The 20,726-nt window shown below is 44.4% G+C and overlaps 1 protein-coding gene across 1 annotated transcript; it reads right to left on the bottom strand.

Annotated features, from left to right (window-relative positions):
• Positions 1–17,862: 17,862 nt before the first annotated feature.
• On the bottom strand, positions 17,863–20,076 carry Twist1 (twist family bHLH transcription factor 1). The gene is made up of 2 exons (XM_021179496.1): positions 19,058–20,076; positions 17,863–18,529 (listed from the first exon to the last, which is right to left on the bottom strand). Exon 1 carries the CDS (start codon positions 19,716–19,718, stop codon positions 19,098–19,100), a length of 621 nt encoding a protein of 206 aa, XP_021035155.1. The 5' UTR covers positions 19,719–20,076; the 3' UTR covers positions 17,863–18,529; positions 19,058–19,097.
• Between the last annotated feature and the right edge of the window lie 650 nt (positions 20,077–20,726).

The raw sequence follows: 20,726 nt of genomic DNA, 5'->3' as shown, positions 1-20,726 counted from the left end.
TTTACATTACAGATTAAAGAGATATAAAGCCTTAAATTCAACCCAGGAGGATATACTGGTATAAATTTAGGTTAATTATCATAGCTTATATAACAAATAACTTATTTTAAAGTAAAATAATTGTAATATAACATTTTAATTAAAATTCAATATATATTTTCTACCCTATATAACAATTAACTATTAGAGCAGGAATAAGAGACAATGTTACAATCTTGAAGAAAACCATGTAATTTTGCACATATGTTTGGTGTTCTTGTTTTTTTATTGTTGGGTTTTTTTGTTGTTTATTTTGTTGTTGTTGGTTGTGGGGTTTTTTTTGTTGTTGTTTTTTGTTTGTTTGTTTTTGCCTATGGATAATCAGAATCAATTAAATTAAAGATTTCCAATTACACATTTCAGACTTCTAGGCTGGAAAAGCACTGACAGAATGGTTTACGTGAACATTGACACTCCCTCAAACCATCACAAACCAGGTCTTCATTATATAACAAGATGAAATAGCTCCTTTCTTAACTTGCCACCAGCTTAAAATACACAATGTTAAATAATCTCAACACAAGATAATAGGAATTCAGACTAAATGATTTTATTTAAAATTTGGAAGTTTTCTTTCTTGGCTGCTCTTTAAATTATGGTTTCTATATGAGCAATGCATAAGATAAAAAGTTTGGAAAAAAAAAACCTTGCACCCTCTCTGACAATAAAGGCTTGCCTTCTGTATTAGGAATACCGGTGGGGTTGTTTGGTTTTGTTTTGTTTATTCCTCTCATCCAGGAACTCATCGATTTCTGGCTTTTTGAGTGTGACTAGTAAAGAACGTGGAAGAAAAGCATTGTTTCATCCATATGCCGGGAGCACAAATTATGCAAACGAGTTTCACTGAAACCTCATCTGAGAACCTCATTTTTGTCAAAGCTGAATATTAATGCCATCTATGCAACAAAGTAAACTAGACTTTGTTGTGTTAGACAACTTTGAACTTGCAACTGTTCTCTCTGAAACGAGGTTGGATGCTTACACTGTTACTCTATGGTAAGTAAACACTGATGCTACTGTCTCAGATGAACTGGACTAACCATGGGTGCCGTCTGCTGGACTACATCCCTGTGCCAACACAATGCTGACTTCTAAGTTTCCATATCTGTGGGCTTCGCTCAAGCTGTCATTCTTCAGGGGCTGTAACTCCCCGAGACAGAGTTAGATCAGAGCCTCTGAGTTAACTCTCAATTTCCTGGGGGGTTTTTTTGAGGGCTTCGGCAGGCCCGTAATGTTTCTCAAACTTCTTTTTCCTTGTGGTTTAATATTTCTAAAACCAGTAAATTATTTCCAGTGTTTGTAAAAAAGGCAAATTTCTTCGTGGTTAGTGACCACAAAACAAAACAAGAAGTAGAAACTCTGAAGAACATGGATCCTAAGAAAAGTTTAAGTTTTAGAGATATCAGATGTGAAAATAAGATATTATAGTGCAGATGTGGACTAACACTTGCTGTCAAGATGCATTGCTGTGCCTACCAATCAATTATCAATGATAAGAATGCTAATTGCTATGTAAATTGACATGCTCAGAGGCTCTCAAGGCTTCCAACATGAGGATCCGCTGCTTGAGGCATCTTGAGAATGATTTTTAAAAAGACTTAAGATCTTTGGTTCAAGTTATTAGCAACATTCCTTTCCAGAAAAATAGGACAGAGATACTCTCAGCAATATCACTGGTATTGATTTATAGCTATTGCTGTATTTGCTCCTATCTCAATTATCAACCCCTATTTTTTAACTACAGTGATAGTAGATTCAGAATTTGGGAGAATTTAAAAACTCTTTAATTTACAACTTGTAAGCTATAATTTGAGAAAAAAAGCAATATTCTAATTGATATCTTATAAATGTAAAGCTTTTCATGTCACATAGAATATCTCCAAAATAATATTTTATACCACATTTTATTGAAGAATTACCAAAGATCATAGGGTGCCAGAGTGTGAACATTAGTGATATACTCCATTCTTCCGTGACAGATAACCTAATACCCAAATAGATTAGGTTATGTGGCTTAAAACACAGTACCAAGAGGCAGAGCTCAAACTGGACTTCTCCCTGTAATGTTCTAAACTAACTCAACTGCACATCAAAAGGTGAACTTTTGTTTATAGAAAAATGAATAATGTACAAATATATTATATGTTCAAAAAGAGTAGTCATCATTAGTGGTCTGATCGCTGCCTAGAAGAAATATAAAAGCAAAATCCCTACTGAGATTCCCCAATAAAGAAAAATCCTTAAGGACCTTTCTTTATTTCATGTTGCTAACTGAACGGTTTGTCTCAGAGTTCACCCATATGTAGAGGAAGCACAGAGCAAGGGAGACTCCGAGGATGAGCGAGGCTGACTGATGGCAACAGAATGCAAGGCAGACTCTAGACTCTCAAGTTCAGACTGAGTATGAGCATCAAGATCTGAAGTCGTTTTCACCATTACTCATGGTTGTTTATTCATATTTCTTCTGGAGCTGATCAAAATAGAGCTTGGGACTCTGATGGTACGCACGGATAGAGAACAGGGCATATCACTCTGAGATTTCTGTTCCAGACACAGGGAAATTAATGTGCTATGTGAAGGAGCACAATTCTCTTAACTGTCTAAATCACATCACTCGGACCCAGGAATGTCTAATCTTAGGAAATTAAGAAACACTCATCTAGGATGACTCCTTTTGAAAAACAACCATAAGAAGAATGGAACGACAGTGTCAGTGTGGATAATTTAAATACTGTTCAAGAATTTTGTTTATGGTCACATGTTATGATCATTTACTATGAAAGCTGAATTCCAAAACCAAAGCTCAAATTGAATACAAAACGAAGGAAAGGGAAACAAAAAAACAAATATTTTGTTTAATAATTTTTCTCTTAAAAATATAATTACTGTCAGATGAAAACTAGTCTCCTTCTGTATAAAGCCCTTTTAATGAAAAGTATACATATTCCTTCTATTAGCTATTCTCACTGGGATAAAGTACTGGGGCTGTCTTACATTTAAAGTACACATTTCTGGCCCAAACTTCATCATGAATTTTAAAATTAAATGTAGATTATGATGTGCTGTCCCAAGAGGATATTAAACCATAAATGTTAAGTGGAATAACCCTGAATTATGAAACACTAGTTAACAGTTAATCACATAATGATAATGATGCCAAGAAGAAACAGCCCAGACTTCAGAGTTCTTCATCCTGACAACCATGATGCTGAAGCAAACGAATAAGCTTGAATATATAAGGCAAAACAAGATGCAACAAAGAATAAGATAATTACATTGTCTATAAATTAAAATGATTCACATAAACATATAAATTAATGTAAAAGTTCAGATGTATATGTGTGGCATAAGTGACACAGCACCATGTCTTTGCTTCCTGCCTTATGTCAATATGTATTTTCACAGCTGGGTGTGGTGGTGCACACCTATAAGGCCAGCATTCAGAGGCAGAAAATTAAGGGATCCTCTCCAAATCTGAGTTCAGTTAGAGGTCCATGAGTTCCATTCCAGTCAGGCTTCTGTAGCAAGCCTGTTTCCAAGAACCAAATCAAACAAACTAGAACAACAAAACCCTAACACTCCAAAACGAATGCTCCCTTACTTAATAGGGAAGGAACTTTAAAACCATACTACCTCTGACATTCACCCTACATCTTCTTTATTTTAATTTAGGCTCATTTAAATACATTGATTTCTAAACTTTCTTTTCCCCTCTTGCAGTGGAATCTTTCACTCACATGCTGACTCTACCTCTTCCCTGAGTGGTGAATCAGAAAGGAGAAAACACAGGTAGGCAGGGTGTCAGGAAAATACAGCCAAGCTGGGGCTCTGCTTCATGGGCTCCCATTTATAGCAGAAACAAAGGCTCTCCTGTACACCCTCAGGTGAGTCACTTAACCCTGCTATGTCACAACTGTTCCACCTGCAAGTTCAATAATCACCTCTGCCACCCATCTTCTCTGAGGGTTGTTTTGAAAATGTCATCATTGGTCATTGGTTTGATCAATTCAAGAAACACCAAATGCCCTTGGACCTTTGGATACCCACAGCCAAGTGCAGATCTGCTGAGAAACTCCATCCGACAGCAAAGCTGCATTACTAAAAGAGACTTTGGGGGCAGCCAGTTGAAGAATGCCAGATCCAAATGACACCTCGAAGGCCTTTGAGATTCTCAGATGAAAGGCTTTATATAAAAATAAAATGTTGTTATTACCTAGGCAAAGAAAAATGCATGCATTTTCTGTCAGCATTCAAGAGCCAAAAATAGCTGTGCCTTCTGCTCCCCTTTGATATTTCGTTCGCATTTGGTTTGATGACAATATAGATAAATCCTCTGTTTAGTGATATTGGACCAGGGTTACATTTCAGTGTGTGGAAAAATGACGAAATGAAAGAGAAAAGCCTTTGAAAGAAAGTGAAAATAAATGTAATAGCCAAAAGCCAAATAATAGTCAAAGTCTATTTAAAGTCTATTAAAGAGCAGCCGTCAGGGTATCAAATGCACGGTCTCTCATCCTCTGTGGTCAGCCCACTATGCAGACCACCTGCCTTAAATTATGCACGTTCACCGCATCTCTAGAGTCAAGGGGGAGAGCAGAAATGCGGGTGGAGAAGCAGCTTTCTCCATTCACACTAATCATAGCAAATTGAAACTCTCTTCAGAATGCTTCCTTTCAATCCACAATTACACTGCAGCTCCTAAACCACCACTCTCGACTTTACAATAGCATGTGCATCTATTCAATACATAACTTAAGTATGGGTATTCATAGTTATTGATTGTCCTACACTGCTTACACTTATGTATGAGTGGTTACTCGCTTTAAGAGGTGACAAAGCCGTGCTGGCTATTTACAGCACAGGAATAGAAAACAGGAATCTCTAGATGATTGGTCCAGGGAAGGAGATTCACTCTTCCAGGCAGGTAACTCGGAGGTGGTCTTGAAGCACATAGAGCTTATTTGGAGCTCAAAACAACAATCAAATGGAATAATTTTGACAGACATTAAGATGCTCTGATAATAAGCTAGCCTTTTTAATCATACTTAACTGTTACTGCTTTGAGGGTACCAAGGTTGCCACAAATGATTGTAAGAAATGTTCACTGACTGAGAATAGTTTTTACCAAGGGCTGGTAAGTAATGTTGTGCTGCAGCTTACAGAAGTCCTCCAAACACATCCCTTTATTTATTTGAACGAGATCTTGTAAGCAAGTGACAGCTATGGGTGTCATAGCTATTTTAAACATGATATGCTTAGGGGAAAATGAATGCTTGAATCATGGTGTTTTAATGACTATCTTTAGAAACATTGTGTTTGATAACTTGGGTCTTCCTTACAGACGTAAATTTACAACTAACACAAAAATGTAACTCGTTAGATACAGAAGTACAGAAACCTCAATCCTGTGATCTTCTTGTTCCTTTAGCTGAGGATTGTGGCCTCTCTATCTCATGATCTTTTGTTAGAATAAAGATGCTAGTTCAAATGTTCAAAAGCACTGGGTGTTAGTTCTAAGGAAGATGCTAGAGTTGTATCTGAGAGCTGGGTATGCATCTGTATCAAAAGGACCTATGAGTTAATAGTGGATGTCAATTTAGGGGATGTTACATAGATTGATAAAAAGAAAAAATGTAACAAATACAAAAAGAGAGCTCTGGAGCTTCCACTGACACACTGCGTTCACATTCTCAGTGTGCTAAGGCAGAACTGCTGATTCCTCCTTCTGTGTTTCCAGACATGGCAGGTTCCTAATTTTCTGCACCATTCAAAGTATCGTGAAAAGCAAGTAAAGCAGCCATGGCAGAAGGCGTCAGTTGACATGCTCAGGTGGCGTGAGGTGACATGATCAGGTGACATGAGGTTTTCAGTTAGAGGCTTCTCCACTAACTGTTACATAGCCACTTCTACACAGAAGTGACTTCGACCTTAGAAACATCCAAGACAGGTTTGCTGACTATTAGTTCATTTAGCCAAAAGTAGTCACAATGACCATATCTCCAGCCTGACACTTGGGGGAAAAACGTGCCTGAGGATAAATAAACATTTTTTTAAAAATGCTTTGGTTGTTCTACAAAAATTTTCAAATTGTATCTAATCACCAGATAAATGAGCAGGTCAGTTTTCAGGAGAAATGGTCGCCATCTACATCTGTATATGAAACCAACTTCTTTTCACTTCTCACCTGGGGTACTATCTTCATGTGCAACTTAAGATAAGCCGTTCTTTGCAAAGGTAACTCCTTAGCCACTGGCAGAGCATGCTGACTGTTAAGAATTGAACTTCAAGGCACAGACAGAAAAGACCTGTGGGATCATTTGGGGTGGGAAAATCCACTTCAGATCATTCTTCTGGGGTTCTGCGCAAATCTTTAATCACTCCATAGGGCAAACTGAAGTCCCAGAAGGTTTGTCCAACACTTTCTGCAGGCATTAGTCTAGCCATCCCTCCTCTTTAATCTCCTTTTATACATAAGAGCAATCTCAGTGGTAATCATACCTACTAAAGCAAAAACAATAGTCTCGGGGCATCTTTCCACAGAAGAGCTTGGGAGTCAAAAATTGTGACAAGTCAACAAAAACTTTAAGTACCCAGAAATTTACATATATTCACGATGTTACAAGACAAAGGTTAACTTCAATAAAGACACCTGTTTTCATTCTGTATGAATGAAAAAATGTAAGGACAAATACTTATTACTGTATTTAACATACAATTTGCAAGTTCTTAAGTAGCTATGAAGAGTTGTTTCCAGCTTCTCTTATAAAAAGACATTCATAATCCTGTTATCCATGATGCTTATTAATAGTTAATAGTAGAAGAGAGATTGAGGCTTAGGGAATAACTTCTTTGGTTATTCTGGTACATGGGTGATTTCTGGACTATCCTTAAAATCTGAAAACTTCCTGTCCAAGTAAAGTAAGGAGCAACACTCTAGAGACAATGCCCCAAACCTTGTGTTTCAACCTGTAAGTTACATGGTTGAATTATGAGTCTAAACACTGAGGGAAATGGAAACCTTATTCCCATAACGGAGAGCCTATTTACAATCAACCAAAAAAGTGTGCAAATTGCCACCACCTCTGCAGTATTGATTCTGGGACCTGCCTGTTCGGGGTGAAAATAACCAGGATTCAAGCAACTTCAGAGAACTCCAGCGACAGCTAAAACAGAAACAAAGAAGCCAACCCAACTCTCAGGGTTCCAGAGGGGTGGCCTCAGAGCAGCTGCTGCCTGGAAGACACCCTGCACTCCAGAAGTTCAAGCTCCAATACCAGGTTTTGGATCTCAAAGGGCTTCTGGAACTTATATGTGGAGAAGAAACTGCAGCCTTTCAACAGACATAGCTTATTGAAAGACTAATCATACATGGTTGTCTATGATACGATCCAAGTCACACAGATCGGTCTTGTTCATGACAGCAAATTAAAGAAATAACCACCAGTAGCACCTTCCGATGTCCTTTCATCTTGCAGCCTGGCAAAATTATAGATTAGGAAGAATATTAAGACACAGCATATTGAAAAGCAATTTATGTTAGCTGGTAACAGAAATGACCAGAGCACTGGATATTGTCTCTTCTTTTACAGTGATATGGCCATGGCTCTTATAAACATGCTGGAGAGGTTTCTACAGAAAACAAACAGCAAACATACTAGGATGCCACTGTGGTTTCTCCTTACAGAGAACACCCCATTAGCCACCAACCTGCCTTTCATGATGTTTATAGAAACCTAGTCAGGAAGAATAAATATGTCTGTGGCTTGTAGAATCTTTCAAGGATATAAGGCCTTGACTGGAAAATATGAAAGTATATCATAAGGTTTCCTCTTAATATCAATACTTGGTATCACATTTTGGGGGGCTTATAAGTACTCCCATATGTTTCAGAAATAATTAAATTTTTATTGGCATTTTGGCAAGCCACCGAAAGACGAATATCCTTCAGCTGTTAAACATTTGATAGGTTTGAAGTTGGGAAAATGTGGGAAAATGTTTTTTTTTTTTTGTAAGAGTCTGTTCTCTTGAATACACACACACACACACACACACACACACACACACACACACANACACACACACACACACACACACACACACACACACACACACACACACATATGACAAGAGGTGAGCTAGTTCTTTTGATGTCCCAACCAAACTCTAAAAATAGAGGCAACGATTTACAGCAACTCTCCCGTTACACTTGGAGGGATAGGAAGATCTAATCATACAATTTTGGCCTATAATTAAGCTTCTCCAAATAGGACAGATTCTATATAACCTGGTCAACTCTTATATCGTCTTCCTTAGCTTGTAATGTTAGGGAGAATGAGGAAAGTTTACAGCGTGGAAAATAAGTTTGTTGAGGGGATTGATATATTCTCTGTCATCTGAATTCCAAGCTTTTTTTTTTCCTCTTAAGACTACAACCCATAAACCTTCAAATCACTAGTATTGAAAAGAGGAATGGAGACCATACTAAAAGTGCCCAGATAGGTATTGTTCCCAAACAGTGCAGATTTCCACAAATAGTGTCGATTCTTTCAAATAGTACATATTCCTTAAAGCAGCACAGATGCCCACAAATAGTGAAGCCTCCCCCAAGTACAAGGTTTCCCCGCAAATAGTGAAGATCCGCCCACCAACAGTACAGATTCTCCCAAGGAGTACAAATTCCAAATTGGAAGACGCCTAAGCACACACCCAGAGCATTGCTCAGGGGTAAACCTTTCTCGGTCAACAGCTACCACAAGCAGTGCTGAGCTTTGTGCAGGCTCATACCCTCCTTAATTTGCCTTAGTTACGGGCATAAAGGGATAAGACCACCACCACCACCTATCACAGCCCAATCTGTTACATAGAATAAACCAGTGGGAAACATTTCGTAGAGAAAAACGTCCAATGGAGGCTACTAAGGGTCGGGCCCACCTTTGGCTTCCAGTTGACAAATGTCTTCAGCACATACTCAGCTAGGCTGGCCCTAGGGGTCCCCTAAAATCGCGCAACCCTCTGACCTGCCCCCCTGCCGCGATGTGCATTCCAGCTTTCCAACCTCACCGTGCAGCTTGCAGTAAATGAGTCGCTAGGATTATTTTTCCTGGCCTCGCATCGCTGTCCCGAGCCTGCAGGGAGCTTTCCGAAAGACATCACCCCCCCCTCGCCCCCCAAACCCAAGCCTGAGCAGCTTCTGGACGCTGCCGGTTTCCCCCACCCTGCGGGAATCAGGACCTCGCACCACTCTGCCTCGGCCCCGGGCCGAGACTGAAGGCTGAAACTGCCAGGGGTCCCAGCGGAGGGCTTATTTTTGCCCTACTTCACATGGGAGGGGGGTCAAATCGCATTAACGCCAAACCACCGACTGGGCGGGGAGCTAGTGGCTAATTGCATAAAATAGACTTACTGCAGAAGCCTAACTTTGCAGGCGGGTACTTCGGTTTCACGCCATAGTTTAGTCACCTCAGATCCCGCCCCACTCCCTACAAGGTAGGGAAAGCTATCGGACTCCCTAGGTGGCCAGAACACACCGCCAGTTTGGGATGACAGGCTAGAGAGCCCTAGGTGTCATAGGTACCTCTGCGAGTGGCCGTTTGAAGCAGGTTTCCTTGGCCTTTCTGGCGGGTAAGAAAGCTTTGGCATCTGGAAGTGTCAGAAATGAGCCTTTTGCCATAAATCATCCTGAAAAGCATTCAAATCAGACAAGCGTCTAGAGACCCTTCAGACACTCCACCCCTCAAATCCCAGATCAAAGAGTAATTTCTAGAACCATAAACACCTATTATATGCAAAATCCCGCTTATCTACAAGACATTGAAGCTGCGGGGTGGGGGAAAGCAAGGGATGGGGGGGGGGGTAGGGGTTTGTTGCTGTAAACCCTGCAAACCGATTCACAAAGTTCCTTAGCATGGCTTATATTGGGGGCTGCGACACCAGACGCTCAGCCCTCCCCTCACGCGTTCCCGGTGTCCTCAGACAGCTGGCCGGACGCTCAGCGCGCGAACTGGACCTTCGCCTTCGCCTGCTTTGTGTCAACCAGAGGAAGCAGGTGCGGGACCAGTGGGAGGGAGAAAGAGAACCGAGTTGATCCTAGTGCCCAGGACAGCGACTACTCTTAGACACAGCACCAGGGTTGACTGAGCTGCGTGCGAAACCCAAATATTCCGGAACGCACATGCCAGCACCGTTTCAACTCCGGCTGAACTCTACCCTCCGCGCATGGTTTGCCCAGAACACTTTGTAGAGATTTGAGTTCTTTGGGGATAAAGATCAGTGAGGGTAAGGGTGGGGGAAGGGTAGGAAGAAGAAGAATCTAAGGACAGGACCTGGAAGCGAGACATCTTCTATTTTGCGAGACCCACTCTTTTGTCTCCTCAGAGTTAAATAAAGACTCCATCCATCCGCTTGCCCTGCTGTTTGCGTGGTCAGTCCAGAGTCAAGATCGTATGGAAATCTCAAACCCGAAACCTGGCTGGCCTAGGAGAACTTGTGAGGCGGAGGCCAGGAGGCAGCGGGGCTGGGGGAGGGGAGGGTCAGGAAGGAGAGCGCCCCCATTCCCAGCTGGGAGCCCAGGCGCCTGGAAACCACGGGAAAGGGCGGCGGGGACCGCGTGGCAGGAAGCCTACTCGGGGTCGAGATTATTCGACACGTGTCTTTTACTCCTTACCATCCATTTCTTAGGGGTGATTTATGAACGGACCTCTTTGATCAGGGATGGTTTTATCTGTCCACTGCTACAAGTGACAGATGCGGCTGCCAAAAAGCCTGGTCCCTGCTGCCTAAAAGGTTGCACCCCCCACCCCTTCCCAAATGTTGCATTTTTCTCGGGTATTCTCCAGCTCGGCCTCCTGGCTTTACTCCCCTACTCTCAACCCCGTTTGCTCTCTCAGTTGCAATCCCTCCCGAAGGTTTAAATCAACAAAAACCGTTGGGCCGGGTCAGTGGGAAGCCTTGGCAGGCGGATTTGGGGAACACCATCTGCCTGGTGCTACATTTGTTGCCTTCCCCTGCTAGATACCCGGAAAGTTAGCTTCCAGGTGAAGGTTCCTTCCTTTGTAAGAAGGCAAGAACCTCTAGGCCCAGTCCCACTGGGGCTGGCTTTTGTAGAAATGCGAGCGCTGGAGCAGGAACGGAGATGTGGTGAACAGCCTCAGCCCGCCGGCCAGGCTCCTCACTACAACCGTTTTGGTTTAATTGGGGAAAGAAGGGGCGGCAGGAAGAGGGACAGGATCACATTACCGACCCTCCTAGTCCCTAATAGGTAAAGGAAAAGCGGAGTCTCTGAAGCAGTTATTGTGTGTGTGTGTGTGTTATTGTTATTGTTGTTGTTGTTGTATTTCATTAAAACTATATCCTTGAACAAAGACTTTTTCTTTCAGGTTTCTTCGATTTGTTATTATTCTGACAGGAGTTCTAAAACCAGAGTTTTCCAAGTGAAAGATATTTCTAGAGTTGTCTACCCCTTATTTGCCCCTCCCCCTCTCTCCACCCAACTGCTCTTGGTATCATTATCCCTTAAGGATTCTTTCTTGTGTTCCTGATTTAGCCTGAGGACATTTAATAGCTGGCTGGATTAAATATTGCAGACTCCTGCCTGGCTATTTGAAAATCCGGGTCGTGGACTGTGTCTAACATCAAGGAGGAAAACTGATCTATGAGATGTGTTTTAAATTTCACTCAGTCTGCAGAGGAAGAAGGAAGAGGAAGGACTCTTCTCCATCCTGGGTCTCTTTTCTGTGCTACAATACTCAGAAGTTTTAAAAGGTGTGTGTTGATGGGGAGTGGCAAGAGAAGTCAGGGGTGGAATGAAGCAGGAGGCTAACAGAAATCTGTTCAAAGTACAAATGGGATTTACAAGAACATTTTAAAGAATACTGTCAGGGAAGGCAGGACTCTGCCCCCAGGAGTGGATTGCCAGACTGTCTCAGAGCTGTGCCCACAGGACTCTAAGGGATCTTGTCTCACTGCTAAATCTGCAGTGGGGAAATGGTTTCAACAAAAGCCCCCAGCCCTTTAAGTTACAGAGTAAAACAGGAGGGAGGGAGGGAGAGAGAGAGAGAGAGAGAGAGAGAGAGAGAGAGAGAGAGAGAGAGAGAGAGAGAGAGAGAGATGGTATGTTTTAGAAAATGAAGACCTGGAAGTCCCCCAAAGAAATCTTTACATTGGTGGGGGGCTCAAGGGGGGTTCAATCTAATGTTTCCTTGAAGAGCAAGCAAATCCAAGGGGGAAGGATCTGTCTACAGAGTCAGAATCCAAGATGTTTAGGGGCTATAACCAGATAAGAAGATATGCACCTCAAAGCAGTACATTCTGGTGACGTGGTTAGATAGGGTTCAGAGGGTACTGAGACTAAATGCTATGAAAGGACCTGCCTGTTTATCTGGTTATGGGTATTGACATTTTTTGTTACCCTTTAAAGTTAATGGCATCTCTTTGAATTCTCACTCTCTCAGCTTGGAGGAAATTCTAAGAACAAGGTAAACCCTAAAATTGGATTTAATGTTGTGGAAGAAAATTTTACTCTAACTCCTTAAGTTTTGTTAAAACATAAAGCCCTACGGAAAGCTATATAATAAGTAAGCCAGATGCAGTATAAATGATTTAGGGATGTGTTGCAGTTACAAAAAAAAAAAAAAAAAAGAGGCATATCACAGTTATCTTACACTTTTACTGTATAGACAGCAAACATTTAAACTCTTGCTGTGTGTTGAGATCCTGGCATGGCCACACATTAATATTAACAAGGCCTTCCATGATCATCCCTCTTAAACTCAGGAAAGGGAATCTTATTCATTTCCCAAACTGGGTAACTGTTAATTCATTTAAATTGTATTTATAGGCCAAGCTTCCATCTCATACGGAGGAACAGGTATCTTATATGCACAAGTCTTTTGAAAGAACAAATCCCTTTTCAATCAAAGCAGTCTCTTGCCTTGGTGAAAGACTCTCCCCAAGGATGCAAGGATCCCCAGAGCAATGGTTCCCAGCCCCAGGAGGGAAGATCACATGCTCATCTTTCAGCCCATCCAAGCATCTTGGAGCTTTAGAGTCTGTCAAGCCTCCTGCTCGCTTATCACTCTCTACCCCTTCAAATAGGCAATTGATTAGTTTCAGCTTTTCCAAACCGAGACCAGAGACTTTGCTCAGGATCAAATGCAAAGAAGAAGGGAGAGAAACTTGGGAGGTGGGGAAAGGGACCTGAGGAAGGAAAACAGGCAAGCTGAGGAGAAACAAAGGCCTGGCTGGGCAGGGAAGAATCAGGGATTTCAGGAAGAAGCAGTTAAGATGGACCTTCACTTCCTATGAGTGAGTATTTAAGAGAGAAGATAGATATTTAAAAACAAACAAACAAACAAACAAACAAACCCGAAGGTTGTTGATTTATGCCTGGATTTCCCTGCAAGCCTTCCTTGTGCTTAAGGGCGTGGCTCCACTTGCGACTTTCACATCTGTTCTCTTCACGTGACATTTCATAAAAGCTTTAACATCTGGGCAAGATAAACTTCCTCTAGTACCTGCTCGACCTTTCACTTGTCACACCCGCTTCCCCAGCCAGTCCCTTCCACCTCTGCCTTGGGCCTTAGTGGCCATTTCCTTGCTATTCTTTGTTCAAGTCCCTCATTGCTCCAGCCCTCAGTCAAACCTCCTGGGGGAAAAAAAGCCCCTTCCCAGTGATAACCTTTGCTAAACCCAATTTCCTCAGCACACCCACAGATCTCCCGCCTAGAGGACCACTCTGCAGGTAGATAACGGCAATTGCCTTGCCCTTTCGATTCGGGCTCCAGACCAAAACCAAAACAACAAAACAAAACCTGCCTGGGAAACAACACTCACACTCACACACAACTCGTGTCAGCTCACATCTCACACCTCTTCACCTTCTTCGGTACAACCAGAAAGAGGGTGGCTGATGTTGGTGTCCTTTCGAGGAGCCTTCCCTCTATCTGGTAGACCCTTAGGCTGCCTGTTTTACAGAAATGTAATTTCACTCGTTCCGCTCCCAATCTCCCCTCCCCCCCCCTCCACATCCCATACCTCCTCCCCCCCCCCCCCCCCCCCCCCCCCCCCCAAGAAGGCTGCCTTCTGGAAGGAATGTTTTTCAGCACTGCCTTTTCCTTTCATAATCTGAAGTTTTGTTCCTTTGGCCTCAGCCTAAGTCACATGTAACAAAACGACAACACCAGTTTGGTAAGAGGGAAAAGAAGAAACAGAACATAGTCCACGTAAACAATAAAGAAGCCACTGAAGGCCTTTACTGCAGCAAACCCAACTGATCTTGTTGCAGGGCGCCCACGAAATCCCCACTGTAATTGACTGTTTTCCTTGAGGTTTTCTGACCATGTGCTTTTTTGCTATTCTGCTATGATTCTGGTACAAGAAGATGCTTGTAGACGATGCTCACATCCCGACCTTTCCTGAGGCTTAACTTGCTGGCCTTTATCAAGGGAGAGAAAATGAAGCAGTTCGGGCGTATGGCAGTGATTGTAACTCGCCCCACCTTCCAGCGACCTGCCATAGGCTCCTTCTTACTTTATAGACATCTGGGAATTCCATATATGCCTCAAACTCCAATTACACACCTTCTTCAAAGGACGCGTGCTTTGATTTGCTAAGAACATTAAGCGGGGGTTGCGTCTTGGGGCCTGGAAACAAAAGAGAATGGAAACCGCACCCAGCACTAGGCTTAGTAGGTCTGTCTTTTGCTGCCCACTGAACACTAAACAGAAAATCAATCCTATGTGTAGTTTCGATAGTCGCTTTCCAAAGACTAGTCGAGGAAATAATGGGGGTGTCGCTGTTAAAAATAGAGGACGAAGAGTCCTCCATTGTGCTGGAGCGCTTCTACTTTCACTGCTGCTAGGGGTGGGGCGCTCTTTATGACACATTAGCAGAAATTTCTGGAAAAGTGGCCCCTGGGGATTCCCTTCCCGACCCCCACTTTGTCACTAATGCCGGCCTGTCTTTGGAAATTTGATGTTGGGTCTTTGCCTGTGTCTGTATCTGTTTCCCGATGCTACCGCTGACACTTGGCGCAGCGGCCTCGAGCAGCGGCCAGAGGCCCAGAGCGGTGGGTCCGTGCCATCCACAGAGAGCAGCGACATTGACACTTTCTCAACAAGGTTGGCCGGACTGCCACCCACACTGGGTAGCCTCAGTTGGTGCCCCTCTGATGCACCCTATGCAGGTGAGACCCTCCTTCCCCACGGAGTTCTGTTTGGGTTTCCGTGGCGTTTGTTCCCCCCGCAGGTTTGTTTGTTTTTCTTCAAATTACAGATGCAGGGAAAACCGCCTGACATCATGAGAGCGGGACAAATGCTCACTTTGAAGGATTCCTGGGCAGGACTTCAAGTGAAATCATATGCCTGAGAAGAACTTGATACTGGTCTAGAGAAAATAACTAGTTCTGACTTTGCCAAACCGTGGAATGTGCAAAATGCTCTACTTTTTTGCAAGAGGCCAAGTGTCCCTTAAAAAGCTCCCTTAGAGACCAAAGACCCCAGGGGCAGGAAGCTGGTGCCAGTCTTGAAAGTGGGAAGAAAGTACACAGGTTGTGAGTTTCTATTTGAGGTTATTTTATTAATGTGTGACACTTTGGGTAAGGGATCTCCAACGGTGCCTCAATTATCTATACATTGCTTAATGTGTACAGGCGCGCGCGCGCGCGCGCGCGCGCGCACACACACACACACACACACACCCTAAAATGTGTGTGCTTGAGCACACTTAATGCTATAGTCGAAGGTTTTTCAATTGGAGGAAATTATAAACAAGACAAAACAACTATTTTCAGAGTAAAAATAAATTCAATTCTTACATGGAAGATCACTTAGCATAATTCTTCCTCTTAGCCAAAGCATTGTGGTTGGGAGACAAAAGACAGGAGTCCAAGCACATTACTTGATATGATTTAGCGTCTCTGTGATAAACGGGTAATTTAGCCAAGTATATTTTAAACAAAGGTAACTGTCATCAAAATAATGAAATGAGAGTAACCAGAGAGGTGAACAAACAGGTCATTTCTACTAGGAAGAGTAGAGCAGTTTACCTTGCATTAGTGGAGGTGAGAGTAAAGAAATAACTTTGCAAGCTTACACTCTTGAAGATTATATTCTAGGAAGCAATTTCCACCACAAAGTTGCCTCACTTAAATAAAACTACTCAAGAGCTTTTCCAAAAAAAAAAAAAAAAAGTCCATTTTTATGAAATTCCAGGAGAAAAATTCTGTTCCTTTTTCTATTACTGTCAGTATGGGATTGCCTAGCCCCGGTTTTCTTTCATAAAAAGAAAAAAAAAAACAAGTGGAAATAAAGAGATGAATGTGAGCTACTCTTTCCTTAAGGGTCCAGCATTAGGATAGCATTTACCTTCTCAGCCACGATGGGACTTCCCTCTTGGTGAACTTCAAGACATCTGAAATATCAAATAGTCAGACCAGGCTAGTGAGCATGGATGCTTCCCCAAGAGCATCTGGAAAATGGGCACAATGGGACAGCTCTTGCACGAGGGAATTGTCACCTTGGCATCTCCCTCATCCTTTTAGGACTCTTTACAGTTTTATCTTACACACATACAATCCATAACCACCACGGATGCACCACACATAATCAATTGCCCTTTCTTTTTCACTGTAAGGTTAAATGATTAGCAAAAATTTAAAAACAGAATAGCAAAACAAAACCCAGTAACTCACAAGGCTTTCACTAATATTTTACTATAACTGGAGGCCCCTTATTGTAAACTGTGGCCTAAAAATATTCACAACAATTATCTTACAATGGTGTTATGGCAACATTTGGTACTGTTGTGTGATGAGTGAAAGAAAAACCTTCAGGTAATAAAATAATCTCCAGTTATGTAAACACCACTAACCTAGAGACGCAGGCTTAGCTGTGTGATTGTGTGAATTAGGCACCCCAATAATTTCCAGCTCGGAAAACCCCTGTTTATATGTAAATGTATTAACATGGTCAAAAAATTAAGGACTAAACTGATTTTTAAAAATCACTAGTTTAATGGTTAAAAACAAAGACAAAAGCTATGCTTTTGTCCCAGAAATATCCTGACAGAAATAAAGCCCAGCACCATCTGTCCTTGTTTTACAGAGCTTCAGGTGTGTGTGTGTGTGTGTGTGTGTGTGTGTGTGTGTACATGGTGCTAACTAGAGGCTGAATTAAGAATTATACTTGCTCCTGAAGTTACAAGGGATACCAAAAATTTGGTTATTTATTTTACCCCACAGATGTATATTCTTTATGTATATTTTAGGAGAATGATTTCCATAGAGTTAACATTAATAGAGCAAATGCTTTTTCTTTTTTAACCAATATGACGGTGGCTATCATTCATTCACTCAAGAAGTAAGCAATCACACAACTGTCTCTTGATGATTTAAGTTTTCTACATAAAGTATATATACATACATAGTGTATGTATTGTTTTCATTAGTACATTGGCATTTCTCAGAAATGGAAATGAAGGAAAAGACAAAAATCCATAGTGGCAAGGAAATAATACTGGTATCACATTGCTTATTTCAGTGCTTTAGTTCGGTAAGAAGTAGGTGTTAGCAAATCTGTTCAACCTTTGCTGCCCCAAGAACTAAGGGATGGAGAGGCGGTGAGCCCTGCTGAACGCCAAGCTGTAATAATATTAGAGCTGTCTTTTAAATAGCTGGCTGTCTCCATCAGTAGCTGGTTTATTTGAGGTTTTCACTTCTTTGTTTATATTAGTCCCCCAACTCCCTCCTAGATGCCCCTAGAGTTAAACAAACAAGTATTTACCACCAAGTTAATTCTGACTCTTAAAAATATAGACCAAACTTTAAAGTTCTTAAAATTTTTCAATCATATTTATTTATTGCAGAAAAATAATATACAAAAGATATTTACAAAACAGTCATAAAAATATGAATGCATTTAGACACCGGATCTATTTGCATTTTACCATGGGTCATCAATAAATAAATAGAATGTTGTCTTTTGTAATTTATGTTTTTCTTTTCCTTCAGAGGAAGTATGGTTTTTAAGGAATTCACTGACTATGGTTTTGCAGGCCAGTTTGATCCCAGCGTTTTTATTTCTAAAGGTGTTGTTAAAATTCCTCTGATTGTTACCATTTTAAAATGGAGCCAGTCCACAGCGATGCCTTTCCTGTCAGTGGCTGATTGGCAAGACCTCTTGAGAATGCATGCATGAAAAATAAAAATAAAACATTCTTCGTCAAAAAGTGGGGGAGGGGGGACACAAACGAGTGTTCAGACTTCTATCAGAATGCAGAGGTGTGGGGGGTGCTGCTGCAGCCCCTCTGGGAATCTCTGTCCACGGGCCTGTCTCGCTTTCTCTTTTAAAAGTGTGCCCCACGCCCTGATTCTTGGGAATTTGGTCTCTGCTCTTCTAATTTCCAAGAAAATCTTTGTCATATAGATTTATTTTTAGTTATCCAGCTCCAGAGTCTCTAGACTGTCCATTTTCTCCTTCTCTGGAAACAATGACATCTGCAAAAACCCAGAGGGGAAAGTCGGTTATTGAGGATGTCTCTGTGGCTGTTTTCTATGACCGCTAAGCCCTGTTATCACTACCAGGGAGAATTTTCGCTGAACAACCTGGAAGGATTTCAGCCCAAGGGCAAGAGGAAGTGGGTGGGCGGAAAGAAGGGGGTGGAATTTGGAAACAGTTGTTTTAAGAAGGGAATTTTAAAGAAGAAAGAAAGGGGTTTGGGGATGGCCTTCTGGTCACAAGGCCCCTATGCTTGACTTTCTCAGTCTTCTGTCATGCACACCCCCGCGCGCGCACACACACATACACATCTTCTGGGCACACTGGTTCTCCCCGACCCTAGGACCTGTTTCCCCTGTGGGGACTGAACTGCTTGTCAGGGATGCGGGTGGAATGAGGTGGCGGTGCCTGGCTAGGTGGAGGGCAGCGAGGAGAGTGGAGGGGGGTGGGGAGGATACCCAGCACAGTGGTGAGGTGACCAGGGGACCCGCGGCCTGGCCCGATCGATCCCCGGAGCTGGTCCTTACCTAGGTCTCCGGCCTGCCGAGGGGGTGGGGAGCTCCGCTGCTAGTGGGACGCGGACATGGACCAGGCTCCCTCCATCCTCCAGACCGAGAAGGCGTAGCTGAGCCGCTCGTGGGCCACATAGCTGCAGCTTGCCATCTTGGAGTCCAGCTCGTCGCTCTGCAGGACCTGGTACAGGAAGTCGATGTACCTGGCCGCCAGTTTGAGGGTCTGAATCTTGCTCAGCTTGTCCGAGGGCAGCGTGGGGATGATCTTGCGCAGGGCGGCGAACGCCTCGTTCAGCGACTGCGTGCGCTGGCGCTCCCGCACGTTGGCCATGACCCGCTGGGTCTGCAGCTCCTCGTACGACTGCGGGCTCCCGCCCCCGCTGCTGCTGCCGCCGCCGCCGCCACCACCGCCGCCCGCGCCGCCGCCGCCGCCTCCGCTCGCAGATTTCTTGCCGCGCTTGCCCTGGGCCGGGCTGCCCGGCTCGTCGCCGCCTCCGATGCCCCCGCCCGTTGCCCCGCCGGGCCCCGCGCTGCCGCCCGCGCTGCGCCGACTGCTGCGTCTCTTGCGAGCCCCGCGCTTGCCGCTCGCCGGCTGCTGCCGGTCCGGCTCCTCCTCGCTGTTGCTCAGGCTGTCGTCGGCCGGAGAGACTGGCGAGCTGGACACGTCCTGCATCATCTCGCGGGCGGCGACGTGCGGCCTCGCGGAGCCGGGACGGGGGAGGGTAGAGCAGAGGAGCGGGGCGCCCTAGCCCGCCAGCTTCCCCGCGCTCGGCGCCGGCCCGGGCGGTGCGGCCCGGAGGACGCAGGGAGGCGGGATGGGGGTGGGGGGACCTCCGCGGGGAGGGCGCTGGAGGCGGGGAGGGAGGCGGGCGGGGGAGGGGACGGTGTGGAGGGCCCCGAGGTCCAAAAAGAAGGCGCCCGACGGCCGCAAGCGCGCCCCGTTCGGGCCTAGTGCAGCCGGTGCCGGTGCTGGCGAGCCCGCGAGGTGTCTGAGAGTTGGGCGCGGGCTGTGGACTTGGCGGCTCTTATACCTCCGTGCGGGCGGAAAGTTTGGGGGCAGCGGTGTCATTGGCCTGACGTGGGGAGGAGGGACTTTTCGAAGTTTTATAGGAAAGTTTCCTCTTTCCAGCCCCCCTCCCTCTCCCCCCTCCCCCCTTGCTCGGGGTCTAACAATTCGTCCTGCGAACCATTCAAAACCGACCTGGCCCGAGCCGCCAGCCCCTGCGCCCGCCTCTCCCCTCCCTCCCCCCAGCTCTCCCCCTCCGCTTCGGGGAGGACGCGGGGCGATTTCCTTCCGCGCCGGAGCGCGCCCAGCGCCCCCGCACCCGAGCACAGCACCGCAAACAGGGGACTGTCCGGGTCGCTGTTGCAGTCTCCCCCTCCCCAAGTGACTGTGACAGCAGCAGTGGCAAGCGGCTTCGACGCTCTGGGTGATGTCCCATCCCGCCTGGGATCCCTGGGAGTTCTCCGGGTCCTTTGGGGGTAGCTCGGGCCCGGGCTGCGAGGCGAGAAAAGTTTCAACAACCGAGTCCATCTAATGGTCAGGTAGAGGAAACCTCTAGTCGGAAACCTCTAGTCCCAAGGGATTCCCCGCGGCTGCCTGGCCCTGTGTTCGAGGGCGGTTCTCAAGACGTGGCCACATCGTGAGCTCTATGGATCTGCGACCCGGCCTGCCGTGTCACCC

This window comes from Mus caroli, chromosome 12 (assembly GCF_900094665.2).
Source record: "Mus caroli chromosome 12, CAROLI_EIJ_v1.1, whole genome shotgun sequence".
NCBI classification, from domain to species: Eukaryota; Metazoa; Chordata; class Mammalia; order Rodentia; family Muridae; genus Mus; species Mus caroli.
Note: the sequence above shows the minus strand (reverse complement) of the source record. Positions and strands in the feature narration are given on the sequence as shown.

Coding starts and splice junctions, on each gene's coding strand:
- Twist1 (XM_021179496.1), bottom strand. CDS start 19,718: ATGATGCAGGACGTGTCCAGCTCGCCAGTCTCTCCGGCCGACGACAGC.